Genomic DNA, 20,387 nt, shown 5'->3' with positions numbered 1-20,387 from the left:
ATGACGCTGCAGAACCAGTGTCAGAAGTCAAAGGCAGACATGAATTGTTTTGCGCAAAGGGTTCACAGGCCGCACCAAATCCATCCTGTGTCCTTGTCCTAACCTTCTGGAGGGATGGACTTAATGACTAGCAATCCAACTCCTGGGATCCAGACTCAGGGATCTGTTTCCTCAACTTTCTCTTGTACCAATTTCTCCCTCACTCATATATTCTGGCCTCCTTGGACCTTTCTGTTCCTCCAACACACCAAGTTCACCCCTGCCACAAAACTCTCACTCTAGAGTTTTGAAATTTGATTCCTTTTCAACTTTTAGATCAAAGTTCAAACGTCACCTCCCCCAAGCAGCCTGTCTCGAAGGACCACTGCCTCTAATGCAGCCTCCCAGTCTCCAGGCCTTCACTATCACATCGCGCCACTTCCCACCTTCACGGCACTTATCAGGAGCTGAAGGGGTCTTATTTTTTGCTGTTGAGTTGCTTACACTAGATTGAACACTCCATGGGGGCCGGGGCCTTGTCTATTGTGTGGTTCCCCAGTGCCTCTAGCTCAATGACTGGGGATCACAGACATGTATTGCATGAGTAAAGGAATGCACTCATTTGAAAGCCACCGTTCAGCCACTCTGTTAGATATTTCTTTCTTAAGCCTGCCCCAAATCTGCCTTCTGATAACAGCCCATTGGTTCTTGTTCTGACTTCTGTGTCCATGAAAACTAAACTGTGACATCACTTCCAGACTTTGCTGGCCGGATCACTTTGCCTGGACGTAAGGGTACACGTTGAGTTTAAATACTGAGCTGTTTTGTGCCCTGGAGAAAAGTCACTTTATCTTTCTGTGTATACCTCTGTTCCTTGCCTACTGGATGCTCACAACCTAGCTTACTAGGATGACTGGAAGAAGCTAAAAACAAACAAACAGGGCTTCCCTGGTGGCGCAGTGGTTGAGAATCCGCCTGCCGATGCAGGGGACGCGGGTTCGTGCCCCGGTCCGGGAAGATCCCACGTGCCGCGGAGCGGCTGGGCCCGTGAGCCGTGGCCGCTGCGCCTGCGCGTCCGGAGCCTGTGCTCCGCAACGGGAGAGGCCACAACAGTGAGGCCCGCATACCACAAAAAATAAAATAAAATAAAATAAAAAAATAAAAACAAACAAACAAAAAACCCAACTAATTAGACAGTGCATCCCAAAGTAAAGGGCTTCCTACAGTTTGCTCACGGAGGGAAAAAGGGGGTTAGAAGTAGGAAGTCAGTTTCCAGCTAAGGAACTGCATCCTGTTTCTAAATTCTGTCCTGTCCACGAGGCAAAGACAAGGGATGAGAATACAAATTGCTGGTATTCACATCTTCAGCTCGTCTCCACTTCCACAGGGCTAGGAGGATAAAGACTTAACATGAAGCTGAAGATGCTGAAATTAAACACAGGAACTTACCGGTGGTGTACAATTTCCCTTCTCTGAGTCTGTTCACAACAGGACAAACACCTAACATTTGGGAAACAGCCCTGCCCGACTCACAGGCAGTGTTGACCTGACCGACCTGCTCTCTGACAGTCTGTAGTCTGGAAGGGTCTTAGTGGTCATGTAATCTCACCTCCCACTGGACACAGGAATTTCCTCTTTGAGGCCCTGTCAATAGCCACGTCCCCCCCACCCCCACTTCTGGTCTCCTAGGGGAGAGCACCCATTAGGTGGCCGCACATGTGTTGGAACAGCTCCAGAGGGACTGAATTTTAAGCGCCATGGTCTTTACTTCTCCACGATTCTCGGTGATCATTCTCCATCCCGCTCTCTCTGAGCTACACAGTTAAGCTGACCTTGTGGATTGGATGTCATTAAACGAGCATTTACTGAACACCTAGTATGTGTCTCCTACTGTGTGATACGTATTCATCCTGAGGGCCCCACAGGGCAGCGACTGTGTCGTGGTTCTCTGTAGATACATACACAGTACTAAACATGCTGGCACACAATAGGGTCTTGATACTTTTACACTCGACTCACTATCAAGCTCAGTCAAGTCTAAGCACAATCTACCCGAAGTATTTCAGAAGGCTCAACACTCAGGAGAACGGGACCTTGTGAAAGTGGAAAGGCGCTAAGCTATTCCAGGAAGCCCCTTCCTTGAAGGACATTTCCAATCCACTGGGGGGGCACAAATCACCAGAGCAAGGCAGGGAGGAGCTCAACCGAATAGAACGTCCAGCTTCTTCTAAGTTTGCTCCACAAGGACCCCCTCCCCCATCCCGCGCAAGAGAAATGTTACTACTAAAACTGAAAGGAACTTGTGCAGGATCTGTCCGTCCGTCCGTCCATCCATCCATCCATCCAACAGCTGAAGAGAACATGCTCCAGATAATGCTCTAGGCATTAGGGAAACAGGCTCTACCTCTAAGGAACCCACCGTCTATGAGAGAGACAGACATGTAATTAACCCTGCGGTTAAGACCTACTTGGATTCAGTCAAACAGTTCCCCTCATCACCTGTCAAGGGAGCTGAGCAGTCCCGCCGACTCAGTCCCTTCGCTGTGTGTGATCTGGGGGTAAACCCCTCCTCCCTGAGCTTCGGCGTTCGTTATGCAAGAAGAGTGAGCGTGAATATATCTTAAGCCCCCCACAGAGACAGAGACGTGAGAGGGGGTGACGAAGAGCGTATACAGGACACACCGTGAACTACTGAGAACGGCGGCTTCTCTGAGACACAGGGACCCAGCTCTACATCAGGCAAAGGATCCAGAAACAAGATCCAGGCAGTCTGGGCCCCTAGTTAACTCAGCATCAGCAGCTTTCCCTCTCGTCAGGGCCACGCCATCTCAGGCACCAGGGGCTGCTGCCGGGCTGTCAGGAGCAAGTCCCTAGCCAGGCGGGCCGGCTAAGGGGTGTGCAGGGTGTATATAGGTAGCTGGGGGTAAAGAGCAGTATTGGGTGCACCCGACCCTCCCGTCACTCCTCCCCGACCCTCGCCGTTTGAGCCACGCGTATGGCTCATCCCCCCCAGAACCTATGGATTCAAACCCAGTTCTCACTCACTTTCTGCCAGAGATCAAACAGAAACAGGCTGAAGAATAACAATGAGGTTAAAATCACAGACATTTTAGAACAAAGAGGTCTGTTAGAGGGGTCGACCAATCTGCCCGGTTGCAAGCAGATACCTATGTCACCCAAGAGAGGCTGTACCCTCCTTTAAAATATATTCAGAGTACAAAATTCCAGGGCTTCCACCTCTGCTACCAACAGCCAAGTTCTTTATGATTAAAAAAAAAAAAAAAAAACTGTTAGAATTCTTTTGGGTGAAATGAATCTAATGCCTCAGACTTATTTTTAGAAGTTTAAAATCATTTCTCCTACATCTCCATCTAATCTTTGTTTAGAGTCTACCTCAAGTGACAGAGAGATCATTAAATGATGATGTAACTCATTTCACCTGAGGACAACTCTTCTTATTTTAGGCTCAATCTGTTTCCTGTGGCTTCCCACCAAAGGTCCTATATCTATCTACCCACTTGGCAGGTGCAGAAGAAACCTCACTCCTCTTCCGCAGGGCGCTTCTGAGGTGGCTCTCAGGCTCCCTCAGTCTTTTCTTCCCCAGACTTGCCGGTCCCTTTGGCCACACCCCTCACACAGCCACTGGGTTCGCTCTCCTCTGAACGAATTCCACTTCATCTCAATCCCCCTTAAACCGTGGAGCCCAGAAACGGCTGTAGGACAGAAAGGAAGTGCTCTGATGACCTCAGAATAGAGCAGAACCATCACGCCAGGTGCTCTGGAAATCAGAGTGCAAACATATATTTTTGGAGTCATATTCTGAATCAGAGGAATCTGGAATTAGTCACTCTTCTCTTATGAGTCTCTGGCTCCAGCCTCCAGGCTAAGGAGAGCGCGTGCACGTGTAACGTACGTATGCGTCCCTACCAGGGACGCTCCCCGCCCCCACCATTCCTTGCCCCAGCCAGACAAACCCACGTTCCCGTGGGATGCAGAAGAACCCACTCAGTCCTCAGCCCAACTCGGGAGATACTACAATTCGGAACGTTTATATGCATATTTCCAGGCCAGATAACAAAACCACAGCCCTTAAGAGATGCTGGAGATGTCAGGTCCTCAGCAAATGTTTTCCCTCCTTCTAGTCCAAGCATTTGCTCCTTGGACCCTTACTGCCTGACTGACAGAGAGGATGAGGTTTCGCCTGGCTGGCCGAGAGCAATACTGTGAGGTTCCGTCTGAGGCCATTAGGAAAACTGAATCCAGCCCTGTCTCATGTGTCACGGGAACGGAAGGGTGCGTGTGTGCGACCACGTGCCCCACCGTGGAGGCGGCTCACGCCCGTCACACTTTCCTAAGGAGGCCTCAGGTGATCATCAGGCTGTTCAAATCAGGACTAATTCATGGGTCGGCAGACTACGACCCACAGGCCAAATCCGGCCTACCACCCATTTTTGTGTGAGCCACAAGCTAGAAATGGTTCTTACATTTTTAAACGGTTGGGGAAAAAAAAAAAAAAAAAAAATCTTGTGACATGTGAAAATTATATGAAAGGGAAATTTCAGAGTCCATAAATAAAGTTTTATTGGGAAAACAGCCACGTGCGTTCACCCTTATACGTCTGTGGCTGCTTCTGCTGTACAAAGCATTACAAGAGAGATGGCCTGGCCCACAAAACCCAAAGTGTTCACTCTCTGGCCCCTTACAGAAACAGCTAGCAAACCCTAGTCCCACAAAACGTGTGACCTTGAAAAGGTCTGTTCTGTGAGTCTGCCTCTCCTCCGTCAAGTTGAAGAGGAGGGTATCTGTGTCCCACCGACAAGGCACCTGTGCTTGACGACTCCACGGTGGAAGGAAGGGGCTGCAGGCTGCCTGTCGCCTGCAGAAGAAATCTGTAGGGCCAGGGAAGAGAGGGGGGTTTTTTTTCCACGGAGGATGACAGAAGCTCCCACTCCTTCATTCTCCCCCAATGGGGTACTACCGTCCGTGGCCTCGACACTGACACTCTCCTGCCAATGGCAGCTCCCCCCAACGTCCCTTTCTCTTCCCTTCTTCCAAAGCCAGCTCTTTCCAGCCCATCCCGAACTTCGCTAACCTATGGAGTGCTATCCAAGGCAAAGGAGGAAAGCGTGCCCACCTTAAGGCTGCCGGGAGAGGAGTGGCGGGAAGCAGAGGAGCCAGGCGGTGTCCACAGAAGCGATCTGCTAACAAGTGTCAGAGAAAGTAAAGAGGCAAAGATCCCTTCCTCCAGCTCTGGCTGGGCGCTTGGCTGAGTCCCCAGGGAGACAGAGCTTCAAGTCCTCCCCTACCCTCCACTTACCTAAATTAAGCAAATAACTAACAATACAAGGAGGCATGGGGGAATAAGGCCCCCCCCCCGCCCCCGCCACTGGGTACCTATTTTCTGAAAACACAGGGCTAATCTCTGAGCCAAATGCCGGCTAAGCCAAAGAATAAACAAATCCCTTTATTTCCCTGAGACGGGAGCTATCGACTTCCCCTCTGGTGCCCTCCTCCTGCTAGCTGGACCCATCCACCCATCCCAGGGCTCTTCACTGCAGGAGGAGCCGGATCTGTCTACATCTGAGAGGGTGGCCAGCCTTCTAACGCTCCAGTCCGCCACCCCGCCCTTGCTAACCACTGCTCTGGTCACCTCTCCCCCACCAGGGGCACCCCAGAGCTAAGTCGGTGGGTGGAGAACAGGAGCACATGGCCTGTCCACACCTCCCCCAGAAGCTCCGGCCAGCTCTCTGTGACGCACCGCTAATGCAATCCTCTGGCCTCTTTTCTCCAAGTTCGGGGACCCTGAATAAGTCTTGCTGGCCAAGGGGACCCCCACCAGCCTCAACCCCACCCCTCCCTCCACCAGCCCCAGGCCCACCCCTCAGTGCTCCAAAGCTCAGCTCGGGCAGTGCTACTATGAGGGCAGTGCTACTATGACGGAGGTGAGGAAGGGGGAGAGAAAAAAGCCAGGGAGGAAAAAGAATGTGGCATCTCTGCAGCATGATGTCACGCTGGCTGCTTTCAGATCCCCCAACACAGAACAGAAGCAAACAACATGGACTCCGGATTTACTGAGCCGGGAAAGGTTTGAGTTCTCGGCAGCTCCAGCCACCTGCACCAGCTGGAAAAAGCACGCAGCCAGATAAGACAGGTCCCCCACCCGACCCCTGCATAGGCGCCCCTTCCAAAAAAATGCCTGGAGAAAACAAAGATGGACTGACACATACACACACACAAGCGTCAGCACGAGTGAGCACTAACCTGGCAGCCATTGGGAAGGTAGTGGAGCGCAGGGCAGAGCTCATTCATTCATGCACTGGGCAGTGGGGGGAGGGGGCGGGGAGCGGGGGGCCCTGAGGATGCCGGAGGGCATGCACCTCCATGACCATCCCACAGCCCTGTGGCTAACGGCGGGGGCAGGGCTCTCACAAGCTGGGGGAGCTTCCTTTCTCTGCTGTTTCGAAACGCTCTGGAATTGTAAGCGTGACTCCCCTTGAATTTCTTCCCCCCACCTCCCCTGCGGCCGGCGCTTGGTGTGGTCGTGCGGCCACGCCGAGCCCCTCTCTCCCGGCCCTCACTCCCTTTCTCTCTCTCCCTCGGACTCCCTCCCAGACAGCTGTTCCCGAGCTCCTGCACGCACGCGCATAGCGCACAGACACACTCAGACACGCACCCCTCTGGCGCGCAGACACACTTCGCACACACGCACGCAGACACGCGCACGCACACCCTGCAGCCTGCCGCTTTACATAATGCAACTCCTTGGTGCCAGCTCTCAATTATTCACGCCGTCCTGGAGGCCAGGGCCGCTGGGGCGACGAGCGTTATTTCCTCTCCATCCCCAAATCTGACAAAACGCAAGCCGATGCCCCTGAGAGATTCTGCTCCCTTCGCTGCCACCAGTTATTTCCCACGTGTTGCCGATGAGGTCAACCTGTATCAAGGAGGTGCTACTAAATCAAAACGCAAGTGCCTGGCTCAGAATACAGCCTTGCGCCTTTCAAAGGATGACAGTTGCTCTTACTGCCTGAGCCTCAGGAACAGAGGAAAAGAGGAAGGCGGCACTGGAGACCACAATCTTTAACAGAAAATGGCAACGGCCTCTTCAGCGCAGCCTTCCCGACTTCCAAGGCAGCAGACCATGATACCTGCAGGTCAGACCCTTAACAAGGAAAACACTTGCATTCATGACAAAGCACAGTCATCTGAGTTTTCAAACTCTAAGCAGCACCTCCCAAAATTGTTTTTTTTTTTCCTGTCCACTCACTGGAATGTAGCACTAGTACTGAAACAGCCCCCAGACGAATGTTCTTTCAGATGAGAGGTGTTCTATTCAGCAAGGATATTAATGAATACTTTGAAAGTCATTCACAGCTTACAAAGCACTTTCATTCACATTAATTCATTTGATTTCCACAACAATCGTATACATAGGCCTTGTTATGACAACTAACATTAATAAGGACGCTGAGCCCTGGAAAGGTGGAGGGTCCCCACGGCAAGAAAGGTTGAGCTGGGAATCCAGATCACCTGACCTGAAATCCCATGACACCCCAAGTATGACTGTGAGAATTCTGAGTACCACCGTCATCTTTTGAGGGGAGGAGCGAAGGAACACCAAACCTGGGCCCCAAACAACAAAAACAATGGCTCAGTGTTTCTCGAACTTTAATCAGTTGAGGATCTTGTTAAACCACAGATTCTGATGTAGTATCTGTGGGAGGGATAGAGGGCCCAAGAGTCGGCCTTTCTATCAAACTCCCAGGTGATGTCCATGTTGCTATTCCATGGACCACACTTTGAGTAGCAAAGTTTTGGTTTACACATTCTCACTCTTTGTTTTTTTTTTGTTTTGTTTTTTTTTTGGTTTTTTTTTTTTTTTGCGGTACGCGGGCCTCTCACTGTTGTGGCCTCTCCCGTCGCGGAGCACAGGCTCCGGACGCGCAGGCTCAGCGACCACGGCTCACGGGCCCAGCCGCTCCGCGGCACGTGGGATCTTCCCGGACCGGGGCACGAACCCGTGTCCCCTGCATCGGCAGGCGGATTCTCAACCACTGCGCCACCAGGGAAGCCCACATTCTCACTCTTTGGATGTCCCTCAAGGGCAGAGTTTTGTCTGCCTGCTGCAGCTGCACAGGATAACATGCTGAAGGTGAATAATAACTATAATTCATCAACGCCACCTGTGTCCCGCTCACCAGACTCAGGCTGGGAGCTAATACTTCTTGGGCATCTGTTGGCAAAAAGTCTCACTCTATGATTGCCAAGCCCTGTAGGCTCATCAAGAAAGGTCTTTCTAGGATTGTTTCTACCTGCAACCAGTTGAGAGAATAGCAGCTTCATGGTGTTTAGGAAGCACCTAGGTTTGGTAACTGTCCCACCTCAGTTACCTAGAGGAATTTCAGCGCCACAGAAAGGTGTGCTGGCAATGCCCTGGGACGCAAGCACTGCCCCAGTTCTACCCCCCCCCCCCCCCCCCCGCTTGTCTGGTCAAGTCCCACCTCTTCTGAAATGATGATCTCACTGTGGACCACCCACCCACCTCCCCTTCTGTTACTCCAGGGAAAGATCTCAGACTTCGGGGGTCAGATCTGCATTCAAAGCTATGCTTTGCTGCTTTCTGGCTCTGGGGCTCCAAGTTGCCCCGCCACCCCCTTCTCAGATGCAGTTTGTTCATCTGAAAAAGCCAAAAATAGGTATTTCCTCTCTTGCAGGGCTGAAAAAAATGGAAGACTAAAATAAAAGTATGAAAAAGCACCCAGGAGAAGCTGGCTACATCCTCTACTTCTGAGCTTCTAACTGTAGTGCAGAATTCAGAACTTAATTGTAGATTCTGTTGTTCATTCTGTTGGTTTTATCTCCCTAAGAAGATTGCAGGCAACTTCCTTCACGTCCTTCCAACTCTTAGGAGTACTGGGCACAGCACAGGTATCTTGCACTGACTGTCCAGCCCTCCGTTAAGACAGTAAACAAAAGGGCTGGTGGGCCCGAGCCCTTGTCTTGCCTTCTCCACTCTGTGACTTTGGACGAATCATACTGACTTTTTGGAGGCTTTGCTTCTTCTGCTATAAAATGCACAGATTTCACATTTCTTCTGAAACAGCTCTACATAGCCCGACAGTATCATTATCTTCATGATTTAGATTGACAGCAATGGGTTAAAAGGGCAGACACAGAGATCAGACAAACCTGACTTCAAAAGCTGGTTCTCTCAATTACACTAAGTCCCCTACATATGAACCTTCAAGTTGTGAACTTTAAAAGACACAAAATGTGCCCATGTATGCTAGCTGTTGTACTGTACTATGGTACTTTTCAAGGTACTGTACTGTTGTTAAGATTAAAAATGTTTTCATTGTTGTGTTTGTTTTTTATGTATTATTTGTGTGAAAAGTAGTATAAATGTATTACAGTACAGTACTCTATAGCCGATTGTGTTAGTTGGGTACCTAGGCTAACTTTATTGGACTTACGAACAAATTGGACTTAGGAACACCCTCTCGGAAAAGAACTCGTTTGTATGTAGGGGACTTACTGTACTAATTTTTTGACTCCTGAAGTTAGCCTCTGGCTTCAGACTTTAAATTCTTTAAGTAGTCACAAAAATAACAGAATATTACTGGATTGTGTGAGGATTAAGAGAGGTAAATACAAATAACAAGCTTTTCACTGTATCTGACACAGTGTCTATCCAATAAATGAAAATTATTATCAGTACTGATTTTAAAAATAGCTGTTTTTAAAAAACACAACAAAAAATATCTTCTAGTGGTGAGACAGGCATTCAAAAGCCTTCAGTTGAGTCTGGATCTAAGAAAGATCTCAGTTCCTAAAGCATGTGGTATGTGCACGACATTTCCTCAGTTTCCAAAATGTTCTTTGCCTGCTCCTCCCAAACTGGACCTCATTAAATAATAAGAAAGTTACAGGGGCTTCCCTGGTTGCGCAGTGGTTAGGAATCTGCCTGCCAATGCAGGGGACACGGGTTCGAGCTCTGGTCTGGGGAAGATCCCACATGCCTCGGAGCAACTAAGCCCATGCACCACAACTACTGAGCCTGCACTCTAGAGCCCATGAGCCACAACCACTGAAGCCCGCGAGCCTAGAGCCCGTGCTCCACAACAAGAGAAGCCACCGCAATGAGAAGCCCGCGCACCACAACGAAGAGTAGCCCCCGCTCGCCGCAACTAGAGAAAGCCCGCGCCCAGCAATGAAGGCCCAACGCAGCCAAAAATTAAACAAACAAAAAACAGAAATAGAGTACTTTCTACACGCAGTGCAATTCGCCAAGCCTCTGATGTGATGGTCTCATTTAATTCTACCAGCAACGGTAAGAAACAGGTACTCATCACCCCTGCTTTTCTGATGAACGAAAACCATGAGAAAGAGGGTTTAATAACCTTCCTATAGTATATGGTTAATAAACAGTAGAGCATGTTTCTGAAACCCAGACCCCCTTAGCCGAGTCCTACTCTTAACGATTAATTGTGTATGAAAAGAAGGCTACTGACTTGTCATGAGGAGGGAAGGGGCCTTTTCAAACTCACAGCGTTTACAGATTGCACAGTCCGCCTCATCCTTCCTGAAAGTCACAGCACAAACTCCGAAGAGGCTGGCTGAGCCTCAGAGCGCCTGCTGTGACCAGGACAGAGCTGACTGGACAGATGGAACTCCTGCTCCTGGACTCTATCTCCACGTTTCAACGGCTGAGCAATATTTGCTGCCTAAATTCCCAAACTGCTTTTCTGTAAATGAATTTAGGAAATTGAGGTAAAAGTAGTTATCTTTTTCTGAATTAAACCTTTCCCGGAGAGATATGGAAAACTGACATTAGTTTCTATTTTTGAAAGGAAAAGAGGTTTCCGAGAGAGTCTTGTGCAGTATCCAAAGCACTTTCCAAAGAGCACCCTGGAGGACTTGGGGAACAGAAAGAAGTTAATGTATACCTGCAAATCCAATTGAACCAAATGGTCCCATTCATTCAATCACATGCTATAAAAAGAAGGTCGGCGTCTACACAGCATCTTGTTCACCTCAAGTGCTTAACAGCTGTTGTGGACAAGAACAGGCAGGTAGGGAATGATAAAAGATAAGGTCTTATCTTTGAATTCGACTCCCATCCCGACAAAAACAGAAGAATTTTTACATAGCAGATACTTCAAAGATTTTAACTAGATCTGAATTTGTTGAATTATGGGGAATGATAGGCAACCGTGAACCTGACTCTGTCACGACCGTCATCCAAAGCACAAGTGCTTTTCTGAAGCACGAGCATCTAGGAGATTCCTGAAGCGTGTGGGGTTAAGTCAAAGCAGGAAAAGGAACAAAGATCTAACACTTACTGAGACTCGACCATGTGCTAGTCACGTATTTTACTTTATTATATATTTACCTGTAAAACTTTTATTTAATCAGATAAATGAAGAAACTGAGTACAGAAACCTCTCCTTACCCAGGGTCACACTACTATTTCTAAAATCCGTGTCTGCACCACACCATGCTATTACCATAAATAAACACCCACTGAGGAAAAGGCGCTTCCCAGGTCATTGGCATTTAATCATAACCAGTTACTAGCATAATACCGCATTTAGTCCTCGACACAACCCTGCAAGGTAAGTTCTATCCTTCCTGCTTACTTCGGCCAGTTATCCATCGATTGCCCCCCAGCTCCAAATCCACCCTTCTTTGCCTCACCCTGTGATGCTGGCGCTGTGCCCTGTGAGCGGTCACCAGCCTCCTGGTAAGCATCACTGCCACCCCATGGGTGGTTTTCGGTTTATGTGCCCCCCCCCCCCCCGCCACCGCAGCATCTCAGGAACTTTCTGTGCCACATACTGGGCAACAGCCACTGCCCTCCAGAATGAGCTCTGAATCTTAGCCCTGTGTAAGGGGCCACCCTTACACATTTGTTCCTAGAGGAAGTGGCTGCTCCCTACCTCTGTTATTCCCATATTCCTTAGAGTGTGCTGCACTCGCTTACAGTTGTTAATGATTCTTCATATTAAACTTTCCCTGTTCAACTTAGTGGTGTGGGGTCAATCTCATGACTGATGCTCCATATATTACTACTCTACAGGGATGAGCAGAAAGAAGCTTGGAGGAGTAATACACCATCCTTGCCCTTGAGTTATTCAGTAAGAAGAAAATGGCTAAAAGCATCTAGAACACTCTATGAGCCAGACAGAGTTTATACATTTAATATGCACTCCCTCATTTAATCCTCACATCAACCCTCCTTTACAGATGAGGAAACGGAGATATCTCAGAGATTAAATAATTTCCCCAGATCACACAGTGGACAGAGAAACCAGAGTTTCTGCCCCCACAGTCCATTCTCAGCCATGCCATAGGCTACAACGCTGCCACCATCAACTGGCTGCAGACACAGGGAAAGGGGGCTTCCCTGGTGGCGCAGTGGTGGAGAGTCCGCCTGCCGACGCAGGGAACACGGGTTCGTGCCCCGGTCCGGGAAGATCCCACGTGCCGCGGAGCGGCTGGGCCCGTGAGCCATGGCCGCTGAGCCTGCGCGTCCGGAGCCTGTGCTCCGCAACGGGAGAGGCCACAACAGTGAGAGGCCGGCGTACCGCAAAAAAAAAAAAAAAAAAAAAAAAAAAAAAAAGAGGGAAAGGGGTGCAAGGAGGCAGAAGTGGGACACAGAAACACAACAGTCTTTCACGAAGTTTGGAAGAGCAAAAAGAAGTTAAATTGTTGTCCAGAGAGGTCCACCTGTCTCCGAAGAATTTAAAATATGAGAAGGGACCATTAAAGGTCTTTTAAGTCAGTCTCTTAGTGTAAGAGGCTCGGTGTACCCTGGTCATCAGGCACTCGGGAGACCCTATTAAATATCTTTCGGAATTAATGCCTGTCCATGTTTTATGAACCATGAATGTAGGAGAACTGATGGTCCACAGATTTCCACTCTGCCACCTCTGAGGTCCCAAACCCAGACTTTAATCCATGGAAGCTGGGTCAGGGGTTCCGAATAGGTAGATTCATTGCCTCTGATCCAGCTGTAACCCAAGACATCTCATGGATACTGCATCTCTCACATGAGGAGGAGTGATGTCTACATAATTAAAACCTGAAGCAAGAAATGCCCAGAAGGGTGGGGAGAGAGGGATGAGGATTCAGATAGCTCTAACACCAATCCCACCCTATGGTAAACCAACACTGCCACTAAAACAATGCCCACCCGTTAGGTCAAACTTTAGTAGGATAAAACCTTTCCCTAGAGCCAAATGCAGCCCACTAGGATGAAAAGACCTATCCCCTAGCCCACTGGGAAGAGAATTTGCTGGGGATGGGGATCCTTCTATATATTAGTCAAAGCCCGCATCATCATGCCTGCCAACACTCTCTGCCAATTTTCTTATAACCCTATCCAAATAGAATAACTGACTCCTAGTATCTCCTTTTTAAAAAATGCTCCTGACCATCAGTCCTACATTTTCAGCCAGGATCAGTTATAAAGGCACTGAATGGTCTATGTCAGTGATTTCCAAACTTTACTACACCTAGTAGTTTTTACATATCCCAATGCCTGGTCACACCCTGTACCTGATTAAATCAGAGTGTCTGGGGGGGGGGGCGGGTGTGGGTGTGGGTGAGAGCTAGGCTTCGGTGTTCTTTTTTTAAACATTTATTTATTTATTTTTGGTTGTGTTGGGTCTTCGTTGCTGCGTGTGGGCTTTCTCTAGTTGCAGCAAGCCGGGGCTACTCTTTGTCGCGGTGCACGGGCTTCTCATCGTGGTGGCTTCTCTTTGTTGCGGAGCGTGCGCTCGAGGCGCGTGGGCTTCAGTAGTTGTGGCACGTGGGCTCAGTAGTTGTGGTGCACGGGCTTAGTTGCTCTGCTGCATGTGGGATCTTAAGTTTCCTGACCAGGGATCAAACCCACACCCCCTGCAGTGGAAGCGCAGAGTCTTAACCACTGAACCACCAGGGAAGTCCCTCATTTAATCTTATTATTCCCGTTTCACAGAAGAGAAATTGAGTCAAGAGACTATAAGCATATCTACAAGTTTATTCAGGACACCTGTGAGACTTCAACAAATTTGAAAAGATCAAGTCATCCCATGTTATCTTTTACCTGATCTTTGGGTTTTAATTTATCCCAATTACCTTTGCTCTGTTCTTTTGATTTAGAAAACTGCTCTCTCTACACAAAAACACAACATCATGTACATGTTTGGGGACATTCTGAAACACACTGAAAAACAGAATGAAAATCCCTCCATTTCCTAGATCTTCAGAATGAGAGTGAGTGCTCAGTGGCCATGGCAAAAACCTACACAAGAAAGCAGGCACTAGAGATTGGTTCAAGATGGCGAAGTAGAAGGACGTGGTCTCACTCCTTTTTTTTTTTGCAGTACGCGGGCCTCTCACTGTTATGGCCTCTCCCGTTGCGGAGCACAGGCTCTGGGCATGCAGGCTCAGCGGCCATGGCTCACGGGCCCAGCCGCTCCGCGGCATGTGGGATCTTCCCGGACCGGGGCACGAACCCGTGTCCCCTGCATCGGCAGGCAGACTCTCAACCACTGCGCCACCAGGGAAGCCCTCACTCCCTCTTGCAAAAACACCAGAATCACAACTAACTGCTGAACAATCATCGACAGGAAGACACTGGAACTCACCCCACATCCAAGACAAAGGAGAAGCCACAGTGAGACGACGGTAGGAGGGGCGCAATCACAATAAAATCAAACCCCATAACTGCTAGGTGGGTGACTCACAAACTGGAGAACACTTATACCACAGAAGTCCACCCACTGGAGCGGAAGTTCTGAGCCCCACATCAGGCTTCCCAATCTGGGGGTCTGGTAACGGGAAGAATTAAAATTCCTAGAGAATCAGACTTTGAAGGCTAGCGGGATTTGACTGCAGGACTTCAACAGGACTGGGGGAAACAGAGACTCCACTCTTGGAGGGCACACACAAAGCAGTGTGCTCATCGGGACCCAAGAGAAGGAGCAGTGACCCCATAGGAGACTGAACCAGACCTACCTGCTAGTGTTGGAGGGTCTCCTGCAGAGGTGGGGGTGGCTGTGTGTCACAGTGAGGACAAGGACACTGGCAGCAGAAGTTCTGGGAAGTACTCCTTGGAGTGAACCCTCCCAGAGTCTGCCATTAGCCTGACCAAAGAGCCTGGGTAGGCTCCACTCTTGGGTCACCTCAGGCCAAACTACCAACAGGGAGGGAACCCAGCCCCACCCATCAGCAGACAAGTGGATTAAAGTTTTACTGAGCTCTGCCCACCAAAGCAACAACCAGCTCTACCAACCACCAGTCCCTCCAATCAGGAAACTTGCACAAGCCTCTTAGATAGCCTCATCCACCAGAGGGCAGACAGCAGTAGCAAGAAGAGCTATAATCCTGCAGCCTGTGGAACAAAACCCACATTCACAGAAAGATAGACAAGCTGAAAAGGCAGAGGGCTATGTACCAGATGAAGGAACAAGATAAAACCCCAGAAAAACAACTAAAGGAAGTGGAGATAGGCAACCTTCCAGAAACAGAATTCAGAATAATGATAGTGAAGATGATCCAGGACCTTGGAAACAGAACGGAGGCAAAGATTGAGAAGATGCAAGAAATGTCTAACAAAGATCCAGAAGAATTAAAGAGAAAACAAACAGAGATGAACAACACAATAACTGAAATGAAAAATACACCAGAAGGAATCAATAGCAGAATAACTGAGGCAGAATGGATAAGTGATCTGGAAGACAGAATGGTGGAATTCACTGCTGCAGAACAGAATAAAGAAAAAAGAATGAAATGAAGACAGCCTAAGGGACCTCTGGGACAACATTAAATACAACAACATTCGCATTATAGGGATCCCAGGAGGAGAAGAGAGAGAGAAAGAACCCGAGAAAATATTTGAGCAGATTACAGTTGAGAATTTCCCTAACATGGAAACAAAATAGCCACCCAAGTCCAGGAAGTGCAGAGAGTCCCATACAGGATAAACCCAAGGAGAAACATGCAGAGACACATAGTAATCAAACTGGCAAAAATTAAAGACAAAGAAAAATTATGGAAAGCAGCAGGGAAAAATGACAAATAACATACAAGGGAACTCCCATAAGGTTAACAGCTGATTCCTCAGCAGAAACTCTACAAGCCGGAAAGGAGTGGCATGATAAACTTAAAGTGATGAAAGGGAAGAAGCTACAACCACGATTACTCTACCTGGCAAGGATCTCACTCAGATTTGATGGAGAAATCAAAAGCTTCACAGACAAGCAAAAACTAAGAGAATTCAGCACCACCAAACCAGCTCTACAACAAATGCTAAAGGAACTGCTGTAAGTGGGAAACACAAGAGAAGAAAAGGACCTAAAAAAACAAACCCATAATAATTAAGAAAATGGTCATAGGAACATACATATCGATAATTACCTTAAACGTGAATGCATTAAATGCTCCAACCAAAAGACACAGGCTCGCTGAATGGATACAAAAACAAGACCCATATATATGCTGTCTACAAGACACCCACTTCAGACCTAGGGACACACACAGCCTGAAAGTGAGGGGATGGAAAAAGACATTCCAGCAAATGGAAATCAAAAGAAAACTGGAGTAGCAATACTCATATCAGATAAAATAGACTTTAAAATAAAGAATGTTACAAAAGACAAGGAAGGACACTACATAATGATCAAGGGATCAATCCAGGAAGAAGATATAACAATTATAAATAAATATGCACCCAACGTAGGAGCACCTCAATACATAAGGCAACTGCTAACAGCTATAAAAGAGGAAATCGACAGTAATGCAATAATAGTGGGGGAACTTAACACCTCACTTACACCAATGGACAGATCATCCAAACAGAAAATTTACAAGGAAACACAAGCTTTAAATGACACAAGAGACCAGACAGATTTAATTGATATTTATAGGACATTCCATCCAAAAACAGCAGATTACACTTTCTTCTCAAGTGTGCACAGAACATTCTCCAGGATAGATCACATCTTGGGTCACAAATCAAGCCTCAGTAAATTTAAGAAAATTGAAATCATATCAAGCATCTTTTCTGACCACAATGCTATGAGATTAGAAATAAATTACAGGGAAAAAAACGTAAAAACCACAAACACATGGAGGCTAAACAACACGTTACTAAATAACCAAGAGATCCCTGAAGAAATCAAAGAGGAAATCAAAAAATACCTAGAGACAAACGACAATGAAAACATGATGATCCAAAACCTATGGGATGCAGCAAAAGCAGTTCTAAGAGGGAAGTTTACAGCTATACAAGCCTACCTCAAGAAGCAAGAAAAATCTCAAATAAACAATCTAACCTTACACCTAAAGGGACTAGAGAAAGAAGAACAAACAAAACCCAAAGTTAGCAGAAAGAAAGAAATCATCAAGATCAGAGCAGAAATAAATGAAACAGAAACAAAGAAAACAATAGCAAAGATCAATGAAACTAAAAGCTGGTTCTTTGAGAAGATAAACATAATTGATAAACCATTAGCCAGACTCATCAAGAAAAAGAGGGAGAGGACTCAAATCAATAAAATTAGAAATGAGAAGGGAGAAGTTACAACAGACACAGCAGAAATACAAAGCATCCTAAGAGGCTACTACAAGCAACTCTATGCCAATAAAATGGACAACCTGGAAGAGGTGGACAAATTCTTAGAAAGGTATAAACTTCCAAGACTGAACCAGGAAGAAACAGAAAATATGAACATACCAATCACACGTAATGAAAGTGAAACTGTGATTAGAAATCTTCTAGCAAACAAAAGTCCAGGACCAGATGGCTTCACAGGTGAATTCTATCAAACATTTAGATAAGAGCTAACACCCATCCTTCTCAAACTCTTCCAAAAAATTGCAGAGGAAGGAACATTCCCAAACTCATTCTATGAGGTCACGACATCACCCTGATACCAAAACCAGACAAAGATACTACAAAAAAAGAAAATTATAGACCAATATCACTGATGAATATAGATGCAAAAATCCTCAAGAAAATACTAGCAAACAGAATCCAACAACACATTTAAAGGATCATACACCATGATCAAGTGGGATTTATCCCAGGGATGCAAGGATTCTTCAATATATGCAAATCAATCAATGTGGTACATCATATTAATAAATTGAAAAAGAAAAACCATATGATCATCTCAATAGATGCAGAAAGAGCTTTAGACAAAATTCAACACCCATTTACAATAAAAACTCTCCAGAAAGTGGGCATAGAGGGAACCTACCTCAACATAATAAAGGCCAGATATGACAAACCCACAGCAAACATCATTCTCGTTGGTGAGAAACTGAAAGCATTTCCTCTAAGATCGGGAACAAGACAAGGATGTCCACTCTCACCACTATTATTCAACAGAGTTTTGGAAGTCCTAGCCACAGCAATCAGAGAAGAAAAAGAAATAAACGGAAGACAAATTGGAAAAGAAGAGGTAAAACGGTCACTGTTTGCAGATGACATGATACTATACACAGAGAATCCTAAAGATGCCACCAGAAAACTACTAGAAGTAATCAACGAATTTGGTAAAGTTGCAGGATACAAAATTAATGCACAGAAATCTCTTGCATTCCTATACACTGATGAAGAAAAAAGTGAAAGAGAAATTAAGGAAACACTCCCATTTACCACTGCAACAAAAAGAATAAAATACCTAGGAATAAACCTACCTAGGGAGACAAAAGACCTGTAAGCAGAAAACTATAAGACACTGTTGAAAGAAAATAAAGATGATACCAACAGATGGAGAGATATACCATGTTCTTGGATTGGAAGAATCGATATTGTGAAAATGACTCTACTACCCCAAGCAATCTACAGATTCAGTGCAATCCCTATCAAATTACCAATGGCATTGTTTTACAGAATTAGAACCAAAAAATCTTAAAATGTGTATGGAGACACAAAAGACCCCCAATAGCCAAAGCAGTCTTGACGGAAAAAAACGGAGCTGGAAGAATCAGACTCCCTGACTTCAGACTATACTACCAAGCTACGGTAATCAAGACAATATGGTATTGGCACAAAAACAGGAATACAGATCAATGGAACAGGATAGAAAGCCCAGAGATAAACCCACACACCCGTGGTCAACTAATCTATGACAAAGGAGGCAAGGATATACAATGGAGAAAAGACAGTCTCTTCAATAAGTGGTGCTGGGAAAACTGGACAGCTACATGTAAAAGAATGAAATTAGAACACTCCCTAACACCACACACAAAAATAAACTCAAAATGGATTAGAGACCTAAGTGTAAGACTGGACACTATAAAACTCTTAGAGGAAAACATAGGCAGAACACCCTATGACATAAATCACAGCAAGATCTTTTTTGATCCACCTCCTAGAGTAATGGAAATAAAAACAAAAATAAACAAATGGGGCCTAAAGAAACTTAAAATCTTTTGCAAAGCAAAGGAAACTACAAACAAGATGAAAAGACAACCCTCAGAATGGGAGAAAATATTTGCAAATGAATCAACGGACAAAGGATTAATCTCCAAAATATATAAACAGCTCATGCAGCTCAATATTAAAAAAACAAACAACCCAATCCAAAAATGGGCAGATGACCTAAATAGACATTTCTCCAAAGAGGACATACAGATGGCCAAGAAGCACATGAAAAGCTGCTCAACATCATTAATTATCAGAGAAATGCAAATCCAAACTACAGTGAGGTATCACCTCACACCTGTTAGAATGGGCATCATCAGGAAATCTACAAACAACAAATGCTGGAGAGGGTGTGGAGAAAAGGGAACCCTCTTGCACTGTTGGTGGGAATGTAAATTGACACAGCCACTATGGAGAACAGTATGGCGGTTCCTTAAAAAACTAAAAATAGAATTACCATATGACCCAGCAATCCCACTCACTACTGGGCATATACCCAGAGAAAACCATAATTCAAAAAGACACATGCACCCCAATGTTTACTGCTGTGCTATTTACAATAGCCAGGTCATGGAAGCAACCTAAATGCCCATCGATAGACGAATGGATCAAGAAGATGTGGTACATATATACAATGGAATATTACTCAGCCATAAATAGGAATGACATTGGGTCATTTGTAGAGACGTGGATGGATCTAGAGACTGTTATACAGAGTGAAGTAAGTCAGAAAGAGAAAAACAAATATCGTATATTAACGCATATATGTGGAACCTAGAAAAATGGTACAGATGAATTGGTTTGAAGGACAGAAATAGATACACAGATGTAGAGAACAAACATATGGACACCAAGGGGGGAAAGCGGCGGGGGTGTGTGTGTGTGTGTGTGTGATGAATTGGGAGATTGGGATTGACATGTATACACTGATGTGTATAAAATGGATGACGAATAAGAACCCGCTGTATAAAAAAAGAAGATAAAATTA

General features: G+C 46.3%; 1 protein-coding gene across 16 annotated transcripts in view; it reads right to left on the bottom strand.

Moving 5' to 3' along the window:
- The window catches only part of GRAMD1B (GRAM domain containing 1B), a 251,804-nt gene that overhangs the window by 55,653 nt on the left and 175,764 nt on the right, over window positions 1-20,387 (bottom strand). The window contains exons 1-2 of one of the 16 annotated variants that reach the window (XM_067039208.1): window positions 6,357-6,574; window positions 5,114-5,180 (exon numbers count right to left, since the gene is read on the bottom strand). The exons of 10 other annotated variants lie outside the window; for them this stretch is intronic. Coding sequence is in view for 3 of the 6 variants with exons in the window: in XM_067039211.1 (XP_066895312.1) it covers window positions 4,761-4,868; window positions 5,114-5,180 (175 nt within the window). In the remaining 3 variants the exon portion in view is untranslated. Of the gene's footprint in view, window positions 1-4,535; window positions 4,869-5,113; window positions 5,181-6,240; window positions 6,601-20,387 lie in introns of those variants that run through there. 5 more of the 16 variants (XM_067039207.1, XM_067039211.1, XM_067039213.1 and 2 more) reach the window with 5 other exon arrangements.

Source organism: Kogia breviceps, chromosome 7, assembly GCF_026419965.1.
Source record: "Kogia breviceps isolate mKogBre1 chromosome 7, mKogBre1 haplotype 1, whole genome shotgun sequence".
Lineage (NCBI taxonomy): Eukaryota > Metazoa > Chordata > Mammalia > Artiodactyla > Physeteridae > Kogia > Kogia breviceps.
The sequence above is the reverse complement of the archived record's forward strand: the minus strand, read 5'-3'. Positions and strand labels throughout refer to the sequence as shown.